Genomic DNA, 20,593 nt, shown 5'->3' with positions numbered 1-20,593 from the left:
ACAAAAGAAGACCTCATAGTACAAAAGGCGAACATAATTCCATAAGGCATTCCCTACTAAATAGTCAAACTGCAGGCAAAACAGAAAAATTGTAGGCGGTGCTACTTTCAAAACTACAACAAATACCTACATACATACATACATTAACTGAAATATACATTATGACTAATAATTACCAAAAAGTCATTGCTGCAAAAATGACTGCCAAATTGGCTTGGTCTCATTTGATTAATATTATTCCTCTTTATTTCTTTCAAATCTTAGGCTAGGTTATTTATAATACGAATATAAAAGTAAAATACAAAACCACTTACAAAACAATAAAAAAATATAAACATATTATAAAAAACCTAACCTAGGGTGCCGCCAGCAGCGGGGCAGGGCCCAAGCTGCCGGTGGTTAGGGCTGCAGAGAGAGGAACCGTCGGACTATCCGTGCTGTGTCCAAAATCACCGCCTTCTGCATCTGACCCTTGATCCAACCACCGAGCGAGAGTCTCTTAAGATGTTGGTCGAGACTCTTCGCTATGAGACCGTTCGCTGAAACGACTATCGGGACAATGATCGTTGAATCAATATAATTATTACTAGGTCTCCAAACTTCGCTAAGGGCATGTCATAATAACGGTTGCTGCTTATTGAAATTCGTTATTTTTGAGCTCGTATTTTGACATCAAAAATGTATTTTAATTTAGAATAAAACCTACCAATGTTTTATTGAATCCAATCTTTTTTTTCTTATCATATAATCATATTGGGACCGTGCGCGACGACAACGCCACGTGACAGTGACAATATTGTAGCCGCTGTGAAGCGAGAAGTAAGTAAACATTGTGAAAAAAAGTAATGAAATCTTGTGCTAGTTTACTACATTAGACAATTTTGGACGATGGTGGTTACAACATTATCGCCAATAACATTAAAATCGTTGTTTTCAGTGAGAAATTAACAAACTGGTGACTAAAACGGGGTTTCGTGCCATCGCTCACGAAATCATTTTCCAACCTGAGACGATGAATAAAGGCAATAAATTGGTGCTAGCTGGGCATTTTCTACAGATTGAAGACATTATTCCACCATTTATACCTATGTACAATAAAGTATAAATAAATCATTGGCTTTTGAAATAGTTGATCAGTTCACTGCTCTCCTGTCATTTTTATAGGCTAACTATAATATAGGTATTATAAATATCATTGCAGGGTACAGGGTTTATTGTAAAATAAAAACAAGATGGCTATAATAACGTTTAATTATAATATACATTACAAAAACTTGTTTTATTTACTTGAAAATATTGGAGGTTTACCAGATATCACATCAAATACAATCATGAATGCGATGAAATAAGTTCTCAGGAATTTTATTTAAAATGTGATAAGCCTTCAGTGGATGGACTGCTTCTGCTTCTATTGTTACCGTGTTTCTTCTTCCCATTGAAACCTCGATATTTACGCATTTTCGTCAATCCGTTTCGATTTGTAAACAGGAGCACAGATGAGGAAACAAATAAAATGATTTTCGAACATAACTGGGATTGGCTTCCACGTCGGCTATTCTACCTCCAATAAAATTTGCACTATAAATTCACCGTAAATTCAATTCAATACTTGTATCAAATGATTACGCACTTTAAGTAAAACTTCAGAGATTGGACGACACTTTTCTTCTTACGGCAACTATTCACTTAAACGGTGGTTTCGTTTCCACCACAGTCTTGGAAATAGCTAGAATTTAGTCGCTACTTTTCTTGGAGTTATTACAATTCGCCATAACAAATTTTACTGGGCCCGTATTAAATTTATCTCAAAAACGACATGAAAATGTTTACTGCAATATGGATTTGACAGCGCAAGTCAGCGACTAAGATGTCAATTTTGGCCGTAGTGAGCGCTGTGATCGTTTTAGCTACCCCCTCCACCCGCTTTGCACCCTGCCAATACTTAATTCTAAGGGTCCACTGAAAATCAGCGTCGTGGCACTATGTGCTCCAACACATGCTGAGTGGCATCCTTTTTGGAACAACAATTTGTACATTTACCACTTATGCAACTGAAAAGATATAACGTGTTGTTTCGAATAAATTTTATTTCATTTCATTCATTTCATTTCATTTTATTTAAATCGAAAATTTTTCAATCGAATCTATATTCCACGCAAATTCTTACCCTGTTTAAATTCTCGGATGTTAAAACTCAAACCTTATAATCATCCCATTATAAAGCAATTTCGAAAACTAGTGCATTCAACGTAAGACTTTTCAACTTCGGAACACATTCGGATAGTTGGTATAGACAAGCTTGGGCGCCGGGCCGGCAGCGGGCCAACACTAGAATAGTTGTAATGCCGCGGCAAATGACGGCTGTCAGGGGTGCCAACATGCCTCGTTGTTATCACCTGCTTCGTTTATAAAGACATGCCCTTTTTTTTAATACTACGCCGGTGGCAAACAAGCATACGGCCCGCCTGATGGAAAGCGGTCACCGTAACCTATGGACGCCTGCAACTCAAAGAGTGTCATGCGCGTTGCCACCCCATTAGAAACTTGTACACTCCCCTTTGCTGTGTTAAGTATAAGTACACAGCAAAAAGGAGTGTACAAGTTCAAAGGAGGGTTTGGGTTGCCGACGACTCAAAGGACAATAGACGGAACAAATTAGTTCCGTAAGTCCTCCCGTCGTCAGCACCCGGCACCCTCGTTGAGCTCTGGCAGCCTTACTCACCGGCAGGAACACAACACTATGAGTAGGGTTTAGTGCTATTTGGCTGCGGTCTTCTGTAAGGCGGAGGCCTTTATTTGCCTCGGTCCTAATCCTAATACTGATGCCGGAGGCAAAGAGGATCGAGTATTCTAGATAGTTACTGTCAAAGTAAGATGTGTAATCAAGGTGCATAGACTGCCATCTCTCGACACAAGCTTAAAACGTTTGAACCTCAGTTTTGACAATTTGGTCCATATTCTTAGCTTGATATGTGTTAAAATGTCAAATATTAATATTAGCATCATCTAGCCGAGCGTTTCCCAAAAGTGTAACGCCATTTAGGCCACCGTACCTTTTTCTCTAGGGCTTTGAGGTACGTTTTTTTCTTAGACTTTATCCGTCTATACGGAGAATCCGCTTCAACAATTCTCGGCATGACTATTCAAATATTAATGTTCATTAATCCGTAGCAGCCCTAGATCGCGTCACACATGATCATATCGGGGGCAATCGCCGGTAAACACGATAATATTAGCGCGCTCTTGGCTTGCTTGCAGTTCGCAGAACACTGGAGCGGAGGATGATTTTCCAAAACCTTGGACTCTTTGGAGTCTTAATTACTTATGACAGTCTTGAACGCTGTAGTTTAATGTTACTTATGGATAACTAGCTTTTACCCGCGGCTTCGCCCGCGTAATAAAAGTATTCTTATTGAAACGTTTACAAAAAATAAGATTTTCATTTGGATCCGTAGGTTTCTTTGTAGGTACATCTGTCTGTATTTCGATTAAGGTAAAGCGGGGCAATTCTCGACTGGGGGGCCATTGTAACTGATCTATTTGCTGTACGGTCAGCCAAGAACCTTACACTGCTTTTTGGCTGACTGTAACTTACACATATTACTATTGTTTTAAAAGAAATTCTTGCAATGGTTGTAGAATTGTTACACAGCGACCACAGCGTAGGTAGTAGGTACGAATATGTATGTATTTTACCTATATAAATATTTATACTGGGGAAACTTCATACAATCCAGTATCTCTACGCTATGGTCGGTAGGGTAAAAAGTACTTCCTTGCATTATCGCTTACAATTTTTTCCATTTTGCTTATACTTATTGCAAACATAAGTAAACATATAAAAGGCAAGCAAACAACGATCTTCTTACAGCACATTGAATATAATAGTTATCACGGATGCAGGATACTCGCCGATGCCTACTTACTAATCCCTTCCCACTGAGCCACCTGTCTTTTAACACTGCCTAGGTATTGATTGCCGGCCGATTATTCCGACCCCAATCCCTATTCTTATCCCCGTCCCTATCTCTGTCCTTGTCCTCGTCCCCGTCCCCGTCCCGTCCCTCCCCTATCCCTATCCCTATCCCTATCCCTATCCCTATCCCTATCCCTATCCCTATCCCTATCCCTATCCCTATCCCTATCCCTATCCCTATCCCTATCCCTATCCCTATCCCTATCCCTATCCCTATCCCTATCCCTATCCCTATCCCTATCCCTATCCCTATCCCTATCCCTATCCCTATCCCTATCCCTATCCCTATCCCTATCCCTATCCCTATCCCTATCCCTATCCCTATCCCTATCCCTATCCCTATCCCTATCCCTATCCCTATCCCTATCCCTATCCCTATCCCTATCCCTATCCCTATCCCTATCCCTATCCCTATCCCTATCCCTATCCCTATCCCTATCCCTATCCCTATCCCTATCCCTATCCCTATCCCTATCCCTATCCCTATCCCTATCCCTATCCCTATCCCTATCCCTATCCCTATCCCTATCCCTATCCCTATCCCTATCCCTATCCCTATCCCTATCCCTATCCCTATCCCTATCCCTATCCCTATCCCTATCCCTATCCCTATCCCTATCCCTATCCCTATCCCTATCCCTATCCCTATCCCTATCCCTATCCCTATCCCTATCCCTATCCCTATCCCTATCCCTATCCCTATCCCTATCCCTATCCCTATCCCTATCCCTATCCCTATCCCTATCCCTATCCCTATCCCTATCCCTATCCCTATCCCTATCCCTATCCCTATCCCTATCCCTATCCCTATCCCTATCCCTATCCCTATCCCTATCCCTATCCCTATCCCTATCCCTATCCCTATCCCTATCCCTATCCCTATCCCTATCCCTTTCCCTTTCCCTATCCCTATCCCTATCCCTATCCCTATCCCTATCCCTATCCCTATCCCTATCCCTACCCCTATCCCTATCCCCGTCCCCGTCCCCTATTCCTATCCCTATTTCTATCCCTATCCCTATCTATACCTATCCTTATCTCTATCCCTATCCCTATCCCCATCCCTATCCCTATCCCTATCCCTAACCCTATGCACACGCACACGGGCGCACGCGCAGGCGCCGGTCGCGCGCGCGCACGCACTGCTCAACTCCGTGCTAGAAGCATACCCGGAGTGTGATTTGTTCGCTAGTGCAATTGGACGATTGATGATTGAATGTAAGAAGGTGATTGAGAGAGAGATGCCTGTAAGTAGTATCACTATTAATTAAGATAATTTTGTAAAATATACTTGTGTACTGGATGTATAAGTATTATCGATAACAATTTGTGCCGCTGTGGCCTTAGCTGTTAAGGTACAATTGTATACTGTAAGTAAATAAATAAATAAATGCCTATCCCGTTCCTGTCCCTGTCCCTGTCCCTGTCCCTGTCCTTGCCCTTGTCAAATTATCATGCTAGGAGGTGAACTTTGAAAAATCCTGTCTTAATGCTCCTCTTATGGCTATTTTGGATATTTTAACCCTATTGCACTACAACAGGGGCGAAAATTTATTTTCCACCTCATTAGATTTTAAAATCGTTGTATTTATCGTAATCAGCGACCCGATAAACCATAAAAACGATACCCATATTGTGTTTTTGACTTTACCCCCTTTGCACCCTTTTAGGGGTCAAATTTTCAAAAAACCTGAAACATGTATTTAGTCATATGTCTTTAGGAATCCTCCTGTGAAGTTTCGTATAAAATAGTCAAACTAATCTTGTTTCCCCATACAAACTTTGAACCTCCATTTGAGTCCCTTAGGAGGCGAATTTTGAAAAATTCTTTCTTAGTGCTCCTCTACACTATATAGGGAACCTACGTGCCAAATTTGACATCTCTAGGACCAGCGATTTCGGCTGTGCGTTGATATGTCAGTCAGTCAGTCAATATGATCTTTTATATATATTTTTGATATTTAAACCCCATTGCACCACAACAGGGGAGAAGGTATTTCACTTCCGCCTCGTTAGATTTTAAAAACGTTGTATTTATCGTGATCAGCGACCCGATAAACCATAAAAACGATACCCATATTGATTTTTTGACTTTATCACCCCCTTTTCACCCTTTTAGGGGTTAAATTTTCAAAAAACCTGAAACACGTATTTAGTCATATGTCTTAAGGAATCTTCCTGTGAATTTTCGAATAAAATAGTCAAACTAATCTTGTTTCCCCATACAAACTTTGAACCCCCATTTGACCCCCTTAGGAGGTGAATTTTGGAAAATCCTTTCTTAGTGCTCCTCTACACTACATAAGGAACCTACGTGCCAAATTTGAAATCTCTAGGACCAGCGGTTTCGGCTGTGCGTTGATATGTCAGTCAGTCAGTCAGTCAGTCAGTCAGTCAGTCAGTCAGTCAGTCAGTCAGTCAGTCAGCTTCTTCTTTTATATATTTAGATGTCAAAATTGCTTTAGAGACATACCGTCGTTGAGAATGCCAAATCCCTCATGTGCGCGATTTAGTAAAGTAAATAACACTTTATGTATTTTGTTGCTAGGTAACTATTTGTCAATAAAAAATCGAGCACATAACGGATTTGGCATTCTCACCGACGATACCTGATATACTGTTCTGGTCTTCCAGTTGTTTATCTATGGCTCGTTTGAATTATAGCTTTGAGTTCAGAAAGCGTCTATTGTTTATTCAAAAGTAGAGATTTCACTGTACGTAAAATGATTATTATGAAAATGTCAGAAAATTTAATGAAAGAGATAGTACTCGTCATGATCGTTGATAAGGCAATAATAATTTTGGTGTCATCTAGCAGTGTGATAGATATTCGGGGTTATTGAAAATGTCTTTAGGTACAGTGTACATAACAACTAACATCGAAATATTATCCAAGAACGTAATTACAAAAGCCAAAATTAATGCAAAATCATAACATGTTTTGCTTGGAAATCAAAATAAAAAAAATACGTTTTTTAAGACAAAAACAGTAATATTAATACTAGCCTAATGAGTGAATTTGTTGGCAAGGTCAGTGCGGAATTCCAAAGATGAGCCAACGTTTGTGGCATACTTATATGTCGAGAGAAAACCTCTGCATTTACTTTAGGGAATAGAGCCAACTGACAAAAATGCTGTATAAAGGGTAACTTTACTCACTCTTATAAGAAAATAAAATAAAATGGCTGGTTTGTCCCTTTTTGCCTTTAATATCAAATTAATCGATACCAAGAATGAAGAAACCAAGCACTCCTATATGCCTATACCCGAAACGTGTCGCAACAGTCGCGATACAAGTACATTACATTACGATACAAGTGCGTAAAAAAGGAAGTTCGAAACGAGTGGCGATAAATTAAAACACGACCGAAGGGAGTGTTTTAAATCGACACGAGTTACGAATTTCCTTTTAGCACGTGTATCGTACGACGTTTTTCAGTACAGATGACCCTCCGAAGTTTCGACCTCACATATAATGAGCCACTTCTCGCACTAGTGCGTAAAAAAACACCATCTGTACTGAAAAGTATAATTACGTGAGTACAACTGTATATTGATCAAATATTTGAATGTCTCACGAAAGTTTAACGTCTATAACGTAAAAAACTTCATTATCTTTAGAATAGAGATCATTATGCAAAGGTAGAGGGTGCAGAATGTGCTAAACATACTTAAACCATAATTTGGTTTTATTATAACAGGGGCCCATTTCTCGAAGCTACAAGTTACAATTTACAAGTGGTTGTCAATGTCTAATATGACAAGTTGGAAAAAGACTTCCGCTTGTAACTTGTAACTATCAGTTTTGAGAAATGGGCCCCGGTCTCAAGTCAATATTATGCGGTTTAGCACTTCTTATTCCTTATAATTATATTAGGTTTACTTTAAATACAGATACCTATACATACAGGTACATGTATTTACTTATATTAGTGTCCACAGTCCACATATACACAGTGAAACGCATAAATTATGTTATTTAGTAAATTTACTGGCATTTTTCCCTGACATCGACACCAAAACATTACATTGCGAGAACTGTTATTGGTGGATTTTGTTTTCACAATCACTCTTGTCTGCAGTTATACCCAGAATAACAAGACAAGAAACTTGCTCTGATTTCGTTTGTTAATCATTACATACAAAGTACACAGTACATAGGATATTATATCAAGACAATGTACTTATTAAGGTTGATCTTTCTCAAAATAAGGCGGAATTATTTAGAGCAGTCTGACGGGAGTTGCCTTTAGGAGTTTAAAAAAATTGGTCAATGTTTGCATTATCTACTGTTTGCTCAGAATAGTTGCGGTGGGGGCCGATTTTTGAGTCTCACGTCGTTCGAATTCAGAAAATTGTCACTGAATTTAATAGGTAATTCACCATTTTCAACCGGTATTTTAGTGACAGTGAGACTCAAAAATCGGCCCCCTGATACCGATATATGTGTTGTATAGACAGACAGTTTCCAAAATTCTGAAATTTTAACATAGGAAAACAAACTTTCTATACTTTGTATGGACAATTGTATGAGGGAAACTTTCCATTTCATAAATTTAAATTCCCTTTATTTTTCGTGAAAGTTTCGTGAATTTTTCAAGAAACTTAAGATTTTTTTGGAAAGTTTCCGCAACTTACACATCACTACCGTCAATGTACACCGTATTGCATGTGGCAACTGTTGAGTCACTTCTGTATGAGAACAGTAAGTCCATTTCTATTCTATTCTGCCAAGCTGTACTAGGAAGAAAATAACAGATATGAAGTCTCACATCTGCAGGGTTTAGCACATGATTGCCGCGAGATAGACTACCCGTCCTTATGTCATTAATACAGTTAGAAGAAGACGTGTCACCTATCTCGCGGCGACATACTCTCGCGGCCATCATATGCTAGGCCTACTGAAAGAACAGAGAGGAATTAAAATAAGACTGTTAACAAAATGTTGTTTCCGTCGGTGAGGTTGACTATAATAAATGACAAGTACCTAAATAAATAGAAGTGGACGAAAGACAAATTCTGAATAAATATGATGTTTACGTAAAGCGCTATTTGTGCCAAAGTTGATTCATAAATCTGGAAATTGCATAATCGCAACTAATATTAGAAATACGAAGGTACCTGTGTCTAAGAGTGACTCTTAACCAATTTAGAAGTAAACAGATTTAATTCACAGGTCAAAGGAAAAGACAAATTGCAGTATCATAAAGTAAATCATCCTACACATAGGCACCAGTGGCGGAGCGTCGATACAACTCGATTCCCAACGGGTTCCCTAAAATTCTCTAGTATCTGTAGAAGTCCATACAAAACAGATGCCAAAAACCCCTCCGGTTTTACCAACGAAAATTTTCACGCGCCGCCACTGATAGGCACCTTATTATATATGTCTACTACCTATCGTGCGACCATCTTATACCTTAGATTGCCTTATAATTTTTATAAAACTATTTCTAGCAATTCCGGTTTTCCTTATATAATAACTGAGATGTAGTCACAAGAAAAAATAAAATAATTATACACTGCAACTACTAAAAACCGAAATAGGAACTGAAAACATTACGTCTCTGCTGCTTCTCAATTCTTTCTCACCCCATTTTAAGTTTAATGAATGTTATGAGATAATAAATGTTAAACGAATGGTAAATAAATGAAGGTGAATGGATGCAAAGGTAGTGAAAGACAAGTGAAGTGAAATTTAGGTATTCGTATGGAAATGCCAACTGATAAAGAGGAATGGAAGAAGATCTACTGATGCGTCGAGCCCAAATAAAGGGAAAAGGGAAAAATGATGATGATGAGATAAAAAATAGCGAGTGTTCGAGATCCTCACGTGTGTTTTGAATGGGATTAAAGCATGGGTTGGCATGTCGTCACGGATGCTGAGTCAGTGATGAAAATACTCGTGAACGCGCATTTTTTCGCAATTGCTCGTCAACTTAAAAAAAGTAATAAACACAACACCATAAGAAATAAACGTGACGGTCACTATGAATGAAATAACACATTTCTAATGTTCATGTATTTAATATACCTATTCCATAGACACAATTTGTATTAAATTTCTTTTAATTTTAACACCTTTTTGCCAAGAGTGGCACAGAAACTTAGTGTTGTTCATATGCTTTGCCTACCCTTTTATGGGATACAGGCGTGATTATATGTATATGTATGTATTCCACAGAAACTTCAATAAAACATTCTCTGTCCACTCCGGCGAAGTGAAATAGAAATATGGAGAACCAAAATTACAACCTGTTACTAGGTCGATATTCTGTTAAAGACGTCCACTTCGGTATGTGGAATCGAGCCGCGTCGAATCGAGCCTCCCATACATTTAGAATAAAAAGTGAATTCGTATCGACCCGTCGCTAATGGATGCAGTTTCATAGTAAAATGCAGAATTCGAATTAATGAGATTCAACTCGGCGAGTCTAGACGCCAGCCTTCCTAACCAAATAAACGAAGAAGCGGTTGACAGTTTAGTAGGTAACAGTGGCGTGGCGTGAAAATTTTCGTTGATAAAGCCAGGGGGGTTTTCGGGATCTGTTTTTTATGAACTTCTACGGATACTCGAGAATTTTAGGGAACCCGTAGTGAATCGAGTTGTATGTCGCCCCGCCACTGGTAACTAAAAATAATGTTTTATAACTGATAAGCTATTTTGAACTTCAGGGATCAACTCGGTAAGTAAGTAATAACATTACTTACAGTAGCATTAAAATCAACGAAGCTAATTTTTAGTAACTCGTACAATGTTTTAAGATAATAAAGAAGCGTTGATCATTGTAACATCATCAAAATACCGCCACTGTTTATTGATAAATTTAAAACAATAGGGGTAAAACCCTAAAAAAGACCTAGCGCTAAAAAAGCCCTCATTCCGTTCCGTTACGTTGTATGAAATATCGCTATCCATAATATTTACTATCGAATTTTGAACTTCAAGAACCCGCAAGGATGCCCCAAGGTTTGTTTTGCGACCTTGCACCACGTCACAGGAGAAATGCTCGCCTCGTTCTATCTTTAGTCGGCCCGCAGCCGTTTCAGCAGCCGACCAGTCGCAACGACACCGTTCCCGCGACCGCCTCGCTCCAGCGAGCGACCTTCGACCACTCGACGAGTGAAGTGTGTGTCTGTGATTGTGTGTTACCCCCCTTTCTCCCCCACAGGTATGCTCTAAGTTCATTTTTCAACCCCCGCTTAAAAGTGTTCCAAAACAAGTGAAGAGTGAAAGTGCAGACCCCAAGTGCTTAACCACATCGAAAGCCTTAGACAGATCGTTAGTAACTTGTTCTATTTCATACGCGGTGTAGTGTTACCATTACGTCTGGTTTATTTCTAGTCATTGTGTGGGCGTTTTCGCATGGTTCTCGCAAGTTTCCCGCCGGTTCTTTCAAACATTTTTCTGATGACCTTGACCCACTTTCGCCCTTTATTTTGAGGATTACTTTCGTCTAAAGTCAGTTTCTTCACTTTCACTATCTCTTTTATCTCTAAAACTATTTTATCTCTATAATTTATCAATATACGTACATTTTAAGAGACTTCTAGACATGAATCCTTAAATTTGCATAGGTACTTGTTATCACTATTAAAGTTTGTTATGCGTCTAATTACGAGATAGCAGCTTCCATCATGTCAAGGTGATCTATAAGCGTGCGTACGCGCCGCGGCCAGCGAGCTTTACGGCCGTTTTGTAGCTTTTTGCACAGATTATTCGTTTCGGCGATCTGTTGGGTTATGTTTCATGCTTTGACGGTGAAATACGCTGTTTTAAACGCATTGACTTCCTATGCATACCTGCTATGAATGCCTAAAGTTATGTCACCATCAAATCCTGAATTTGTATATTGCAAAAAGTAGTTCAAGTTAAATTTAAATTACTTTTACAGCTAAGTAATTACATTCTTACTTACTGTACGTACATTCGTGGACAAATTCTACAAAAATATTATGCATTCATACTACACAATACTCGTAACTAGTATGATGCATAAAAAAAAACTAATGTCTACGCCAAAACTTGGGATTAGTTGTCAAAGCGGACCCCAGGCTCCTATGAGCTCTGGTAGATGACGATATAACGCAAGGTGGATGATGACTACGTAATACTCGTACTCCACATATCTCAACTTATAAATCTTATAATATTCAAATATCTCAACAAAGTAAATTTCTAATTCAAATCCTAATAAAAACATAATACTTACTTAAAATATACTAAAACAAAGATGTATAATCCGTTGTAAGCCGGATGTACAGGATAACTTTGAATCGGACTGACTGCGGTGAACTTTTTAAATTATTCAAAATGAACTGCTCGATTTTACCGAAAGCAGCCGCTTGATATTTTCACCTCAAGTGAAATTGTCACTCTTATTTTCTCTCGTTTACTAGTTTCATTACGGATTTGTAAGAAAACTCCAATTAATAAGTTACAATAGTTACCCTAGCAACAAAAGACGGCTCTCAATAACAATAACTTTCTTCGACAGAGCCTAGAAACTGATCAAATCCACTAAGCCTACGTAAACTTTATCTGTACCTATCTTCCCAATTTGCGCCAGTTTACGTAAACAGCACTGAACAACACACGTGTAGGATTGCTGTAAGGCAAACAATATCTATCCCACACGTGACTCAACTTGTTTCTACTGAATAAACAAGATTGCATAACACTCTAACAATTATACTTATACCTCTGTTATCGAAAATAGAAAATAGGAAGAAACTTGTCTCGAATGAAGTAAAACTATTGAAAAAGACGCGCAATCCGCGATAATTCTTGGCTTCCAATGACAGGCTACCATTATTTTGTATCTTATATAATAAAATTATGTGTGCAAACATCATTGTCGTCCCAGGCTTTGGTCGTTTATCCACCCGTCGTTCACCCATCAAGGATATGTTGCATCTGTTATACCTAATAAAATCAAATAAAACTTCATTATTTAGGGTCGTGGTACATCTAATGATTAGTATACCTAACTAAGATAATAATTGCAAATCAGTACCTACCTACAGTTGAAAAGCTTTTCGAAGAAGGAGAAACAACGTAAGTAGTTCGGGAAAACTAATCACAAAAGGCAATCTCAAGTATGATGCTCCATGAAGATCCATGTATTGTAGGCGTTTTCAACTCCAAATATCAAATCTAATTCAAAGTGACTTAGGTCAATGACGGTTAGGTAAATGCAATAAAGGGAGTGTATCTGAAAAGAGCGGTAGGGACAGTTGGAAGTGGAAAACTTAGGCGAACTTTTCTCGGCCAAATCGAGGAAATATTGAAGGGCCAGGTCAGAAGTACTCGAAACCGATGAGCATGTGTATGGAACGTTATAAAAGTTAATGAAGCGCAAGTGGTTTATCGGTATCGTAGCAAATGGGAATCTGTAATTACTTAATTGATTATCTCCGGAGAAAAGGCGTGAGTGAATGTATTGCGTATAACGCAAATTAACAAAATTAAAAAGAAAAAAGTCAGTTATTCGGCATGCTTTCAGCAATCTATGAAAAAGTACATACAATATTGACAGACAATGACAAAACATCAGCATCAATAAGAGAAAACGAAAGTGAAATTGCGACACCCGATCGGTGCCTGGTCCGACGCCAAGCAATTACGCCGACATCCGACGAATGCTGGTTCAATTAACTAATGTAGGAACACGCCTATCGCCATGATATTTAGGCGGGAATAACTAGGACATGAGAAGCGTGAAGAAATTGCAAGGGTGTTGAGCGTTGAAAATAGTAAATAATAATAAATATTATAAGGACATTCTTTCAGGTTGACTAAGTCCACGTCAAGCTCAAGATGGCTTGTGTTGCAGGTACTCAGACAGCGATATATATAATATACAAATACTTATATACATAGAAAACATCCATGACTCAGGAACAAATATCTGCGCTCATCACGCAAACAAATACCAGGCCCTTACCAGGATTCGAACCCGGGACCGCGGCGCAACAGGCAGGGTCGATAGACGATGCCACAGACAAACAGACAGACACGTCAAACTTATAACACCCCGTCCTTTTTGCGTCGGGGGTTAAAAAGTTATTCTCTTATCAACAATTTTACGGTTTTTTTGTTGTGAATTTATATTTACATTATTTTATGTTAATCTACTACTACTACGCAATACTCCTTTCATATTGTTACCGTATCAGTTTTTAGTGATATGGACAACTTGTCCGAGCTTCTTGTTAAGGATGACAAAAAAATTTAAACCAAAACATAACCAAAACCACATTGTAATAAGATTATCGTGCTTACCATTACGTCCACATAGCCGAATCAAGCTTTGTTAAATTATTTATTTATTTATCGCATGGCATAAATATACACTCAACGTCACTGGATTACAATGGAACCTTAAATCAAATTAAATTTTTGCCGTTGCCAGGTACGCTACTGCTTCGCCCGACAAGGTTTTAAAATCGTCTATATGACCTGTGTATTTAGTTAGGGGGCACTCCAGAATGATGTGGTTGATAGTCTGATCAGGGTGCCCAGCGATTTGTTAGATTGATCACTGGGTATTAAGTGATTTTTGAACCGAAAAACAATACATAAACAAACTTCATGTAGGTGGTTATTTAATTTTCACCTCACTAGCTCGGAAAGGACTTTTTTATTCTTTAAAAACAGATAGCAAAATCGCATTTTATCCACAAGAGTGCAAAGAATATTTGAAATCCGAACGTGTCATTAGTAACTTTTTTAAATATAATTTCTTCTAAAGGCATGTCCCAGACAGGACAATTTTCTCCTTGTGCTTAAATTGTCTTAACAAATCATGTGATGCGAATGCAAAAATAATTTCATATCGAATTGTATCCGACTAAAAACATAAAATTCAAACAATTTTATAACATGATTTCACCATAAGACACTTGAAATCGTACAAAAAATTGTATTTTTGACTCTTTTTTTAGTACAATGGTGTTCTTATTCAAAACGCACCTTAAGTAACATTGCAATCTCAAAACGCGTGAAACAGCACGCACCGAAATAGATTTTTCTTCTTGATTCTTAATTTGAAACTTTTGTGGTGTCGGTCGGTGCTTCGTGGAAATTGTAATAAACGCAAATTGACTTATTTCTGTGCAATTATGTTCCAGTTGTTTTTATTGCGTGTTTCCTCGCTTTAGTGAGGTGAAAAGTTATGTGTTACACACGGGATGCCAAGTTATTTTAACTCGTGTGTATTGCAACACTCTCTACGCTGAGGATTCTATTTTTGAACTACTCGCTTCGCTCATGATTCTATTTTCGAACCACTCGCTTCGCTCGTGGTTCAACCATAGAATACATTCGCTCGCTCACAGTTCAACCCTAGAATCCATTCGCTAGTTCGTGTTGCAATTCCACACTCGATTAAAATACAACTTTGCTCCCTTGTATAACAAATGTATTACAGTATTGACATTACGCAGCTTTTATGAATATCTGCTCCGCAAATAATAGAATATTTTAAGCTTGTGATGCATCTCGCCTACGATTTCATGCCAGCTGTATTATATTTGAATTTGTTGGAATGTCGTCTGTATTGTTCTTTTAGTTTTATTGCGAATAATAGAATAATAAAAAGTTATGTGTTCATAAGTAGTCGTGTCATAATAACAAGAAATATATTTTGGAAATAAAAATTATTATTAGCCAAGCTGAAATAGGTAACATCCTATCTATTTACCGTGACAAATGAAAACAAAAACGAAAACATGTCTTAGTATTTAATTGTAGCAATAGCAAGTCAAAAAGTTATCGGTGGTAGAAGATGTCTAATGCTATTATTTATTATACAAGTTTAGTGTACCAGTAGGTACCTAACTGAATTTTGAAAGGTTAACATGTTTACTTATTACCGCTGTCAAAGACCTTACACCTAGTTTACTGTCAAATAAATAAAAGTTACTAATAGGTTTATTAGGTAAAACTGGTATTGTAGATGTGGGTCAGGATATGTCTGCCGAATGCATTCAGATCGGTGGGCCAAATTGGCTACCGACTGGACACCACAGATTAGCCGGGGCAGAGGTATTAGGCCAAAGAAAAGATGGCGGGATGACCTCGACGCATTTTGCAGCGACTGGCCGGAGCACGCGGCAAATCGTGATGAGTGGCGGAAGAAAGGGGAGGCCTTTGCCCAGCAGTGGGACACAATTATAGGCTAGGAAAAAAAAATAGGTTCATGCTTTTAAGGCCCCGGTCCCACCAAAATCTAGTAAGCGATGAGCTATCGGTGAAAAAAACTAACAAAATATAGTCGTTCCTCTGTAAATAAGAGATACGCAATGAAAGCGCGTGCGAATTATAGTTAGTCGCCGAGAGATGAACTAGGCTCGCTCGCTCTCTGTTTACTTCATGCGCGACTAATAATTATTTTGTTTCTAAGCGAGAGCTATCGCTTTGGTGGGACCGGTGCTTTAAACGAAAAATCATGGCCAGGTATATGTTTTGATGTCTTTTATTAATAACTGGTGACCATGTAAATATTCAGTTTATTTTTAACATCGATGAAATAGTTTTAATATAAAATACTGTGAAATGTGGTGATGACCCAGAATTTAGACGGCATCCGTAGCTCTTTGTCAAGGTTCTGATAGTTATTATTTTTGAAACGGATGGACGTTCCAAATTCTGTAATGTTTATCAACTGATCTTAATAACTACTGACTGTGGAACTTATGTTTTAGGTAAATTAATTGACAGTAGCGTCATATAAACTAGGTATTTGATAACTGAAAGTCGAAAGGCGCTATCTTCATTTTATAAGATTGGGCAGAGTGGAATCATCTTTTTTTTTATTTTTCTTTAAAATATACGTACATCGTCATTTAATTATTTATCATCAAAGGTTCTAAAGAAAATTATAATCGTATTGAGGCATAGGATCATTTAATGTCATTTTAATTTATTTTTTATTTATTCCTAAGTATGGCAGCAGATCGCATTCAGATTTTCGCCTCTATTTCTAAACGTTAGGCAACTAATAAATTTCTTTTTTTTTTCTTCTTCTCTGTATATGAACAAACTTTATTTTTAACATGTTTAGGTCATGAACCTATAATTCTATGGACGGATAACTCCGAAGAAAAACCTGTGATTCCATCATCCACATTGATAGCTTTGTCTATGACCTCATCCACTAATCTCCCGTCAGTCGGATCGAGGCGCCCTTGGCGAAAACATCTCCAGAAAAATAAGAAAATATGCCTACATGCGTTGTCAAATTGTATAAAAATGACAACAATCGAAAGAAAAAAAAATATGGAGCAATTTTTCATGCGTAAATTAATACTTTATCACGTTATTATGCGTAAAATCACAATATTAATTAATGTTCATAATCGTAAACCAACAAACTGCAAAACAAGAGTGTGACCAGTATTTTTTTTAATAGTATTTGCACAAGGCGCACTGAGTCATTATTATTTGTTAAAAACAAGATATTTCTAAATTTCAAGTAAAATAATTAATTTTTGATAAATTAAGTGAAAAATTGATTTTCTTTTGACCTGAATTATAATTATTTTGATTTTAAATCGTGTTTGCACATCGCAAACCGTCTGCCATTGCTGGCTTGAAAGGTCGCCACCAAGCCACAAAATAGAATTAAAAAAAAAACGTCCGCCATTGTTGGGTCACAGCCGGTCTTCAGTGAGACTCACTCTGTTCTATTACTACTCTGTGGTTTAGGTATTTAATATTTCAATGCGTTTAAAACTGAAAGATAAAACTTGTGACGTTACTGAAGACGCGTGTCATGGTGTCATGCCATCTGCGCGTTATCCTGAAAGACCCTATTCACCATATTGGATTTTTTCGTATATGTATTATATATTTTTAATTGTGATATTTATTTCCAGGAGCTAGCTGACGACCTTGGTGACGACAAGGGCATCACCGAGCATCTCAAGCTACCGATACAGCGGATCAACGATTACCAGCTTCTTCTCAAGGTTCGTACTATTGATGATGATGATGATGATGATGATGATGGTGATGATGATGTCATCCTGTCATCTCTCATCGGGAACATAGGCCTCTTAGAAGAATCTTCCACTTTTCACGATCCTGGGCGACTAATTCCAGATCCTTCCAACCTAGTTCACTTGCGCCAGCCTCCTTCTCCACCATACTATTACTGTGTTTTTATTTAGGAAGAAAGGAAAAAAATAACGGACTTTATAAAATTCTCTCTTCTTCTTCCTCGGTTCCTGATGGCTGAGGGTCACGACCACATGAGGTCATTATTTTTCGCACCAAAGCTCTCCACTCCGCACGATCTTCTTCCTAATTATAGGCGCCTGTGTTAATCCCTAGTGGGCCTTCTTAACGCTGTCCATCCAGCGGGTTGGTTTATAAAATTATAAAATCATTAATTGCTATATTGGTTTCATCATCACTCGCTTTCCGTCATTTAAGATCGGTGTAGTAGCATATCTTCCTCTTTCTTACATCTCTGTGAGATCTTTAATCTCGTTTCGTTTCATATCATCTCTCACACATACAGTCCACCTTTTCCTCAATTTTCCCCTTCCGTTACATTCAATACCTTTCTCGTCACATGACTTCCATCCATTCGCATCACGTAGCATGCTAGGGGATTCGCCGTTACTTTTTCTACTTTAACCTCCTCAGTCCTCTTGTACTTTGAACATATTCCAAAACTCATTTTAAATGCAAAATTTAAATGCTTCCAGAACTTAGTAGGATAAATTTTAGTATTTCATGGTAAATAATGTATTACCATCTGTAGTTTCGTTTAGCAGTCTACTTTAAAGTTTTAGGTTTCATCGAATATTCGTCACCAGTTCCAGTACCAATGGTGATTATTTGTAAGACATTTCTGAGAGAAAATATACAAATTACAGTAAAAATTAATCACAATTTTTATCCATTTTACAGTATTTACCTTGATTTGTTTTGTATTCTAGTACACCCACTGTACCTCAAAATAGTGTCGTAAAATTCATATTTAATTATACGAGATCAACCCTATTCTTTTTTGTTCACTTTGCTTCTTTAGTCATTAGTTATAACTAAGCATTTCCTTGTATAGTATAACTGTCGCAGAGAATTTAGTATGTCTACACACAAGTTATAATGCTTGCGTCTTATATGTCCAACATGATTTATCTACAGGTGTTGAGCACAATACAGATTTCACAGTGTTCTGGCACGACAATAAACGACACTTTGACATTATAATTAACGATGCACCTGACACCTCATCAAGTTCGAACGACTGCATAGCTAATGACTTTCTGTAAATAAGTTTTCTGCATATTAATTTAATATTAAGTACGTTTGAGTTGAAAAACATATTTTCAAGCCAAAAATATATTTACACGTCTCTAAAACGATGATAATATGGTCATGTATACATTTATATGATTGTTGGTTTGTAAAGATGTTTGTGAGCTCGACTCTGTTTTTACTGAATGACTATTGAAAATAATTTTTTTTTTGGTTTAAAGAACTTTATTTCTCATAAAGAATTACATAATTCACTTACATGAGAAAATTTACATTTCACAAAACTAAGATTAAGCATACAGTGTACACATTACACAAAAAAGTTTTTATTTTATTTTAAATAAATCTAGTGGGTAGAAACTCATTACAAAATTAGTTATCGCTAAACGCTCGGAACATTTGTGAGTTACTAACTGCACCACACAACCAGCGATGTACGAGGCCGGACGATAAGATAACACGTACTAGGATGGAATGGATGCGGCATCCTCGAGTGTGCAAAATAATACAATTGTTTATACCTACATATCGTCACTACTTTAAAAAAAAACTTGTGTTTTCGTCTGTCAATGAAAAGAAAATGGTAGTAAGTATGTATTGAATGCATATAGACTTACTGCGTTTTAACTTTGAGGAGCAGCGTGAGATACGAGATTTTTTCAAAGTACGATATGTATTGTTAGAACTGACTGACGTAATTTTGCTGCCAAAATAACAATTTGGCAGATCACGTTTTCAACTTATAAAACTTTTTCCAATAGGTATGTGTTTAATTTAAAATGATTATATTTTTACATGACTTCCTTACATAATACTTACTTACTCTATAATAAATTACCTTACCACATAAAAAATATCAAGCAGGAGGGTTTATTCCGTACACGGCTGAAATCGCTGCTATTATCTTGCACACTGTATAGCGTTAAGGAGTACCTCAATAATGACTACTCTGAATTTGACGTGGTTTTAAATTAAAATAAATAGTAGTACTCCTATAAACTAAAAGATGTAAATCTTATTGTAATATCTAATGTAAATATGTAGTTGTAGATATGTACATAATTGCCATATTTGACGATAATTGTATAAAATACTTATAAGTTTGATGTAATACAAATTTATATTGGGTTTTTATAATTAATAAATTAATCTATTCTATTCTATTCTACTTTTTCAAATGCAGATATTCACCGATTGCCTTATATGTCACAAGATTGTGGAAAATTATGGTTCTTTAAAATAGGAAAGTCCCTTTTTCTGTTAAGTTTTTACATACTGTTGATGCTGATAACTGTACTGTATCAAATTCTAACTAAACATTATGAATTGCAGTCATAATATCG

At 37.3% G+C, this 20,593-nt stretch overlaps 1 protein-coding gene across 5 annotated transcripts in view; it reads left to right on the top strand.

The window, feature by feature from the left end:
* Window positions 1-20,593, top strand: part of LOC125225432 (obscurin) — a 174,448-nt gene that overhangs the window by 90,723 nt on the left and 63,132 nt on the right. For all 5 annotated transcript variants that reach the window (XM_048129162.1, XM_048129159.1, XM_048129161.1 and 2 more), the window contains one exon: window positions 17,858-17,950. In XM_048129162.1, coding sequence (XP_047985119.1) covers window positions 17,858-17,950 — 93 coding nt within the window. The remainder of the gene's footprint in view (window positions 1-17,857; window positions 17,951-20,593) is intronic.

Source organism: Leguminivora glycinivorella, chromosome 4, assembly GCF_023078275.1.
Source record: "Leguminivora glycinivorella isolate SPB_JAAS2020 chromosome 4, LegGlyc_1.1, whole genome shotgun sequence".
Taxonomy (NCBI): Eukaryota; Metazoa; Arthropoda; class Insecta; order Lepidoptera; family Tortricidae; genus Leguminivora; species Leguminivora glycinivorella.
The sequence above is the reverse complement of the archived record's forward strand: the minus strand, read 5'-3'. Positions and strand labels throughout refer to the sequence as shown.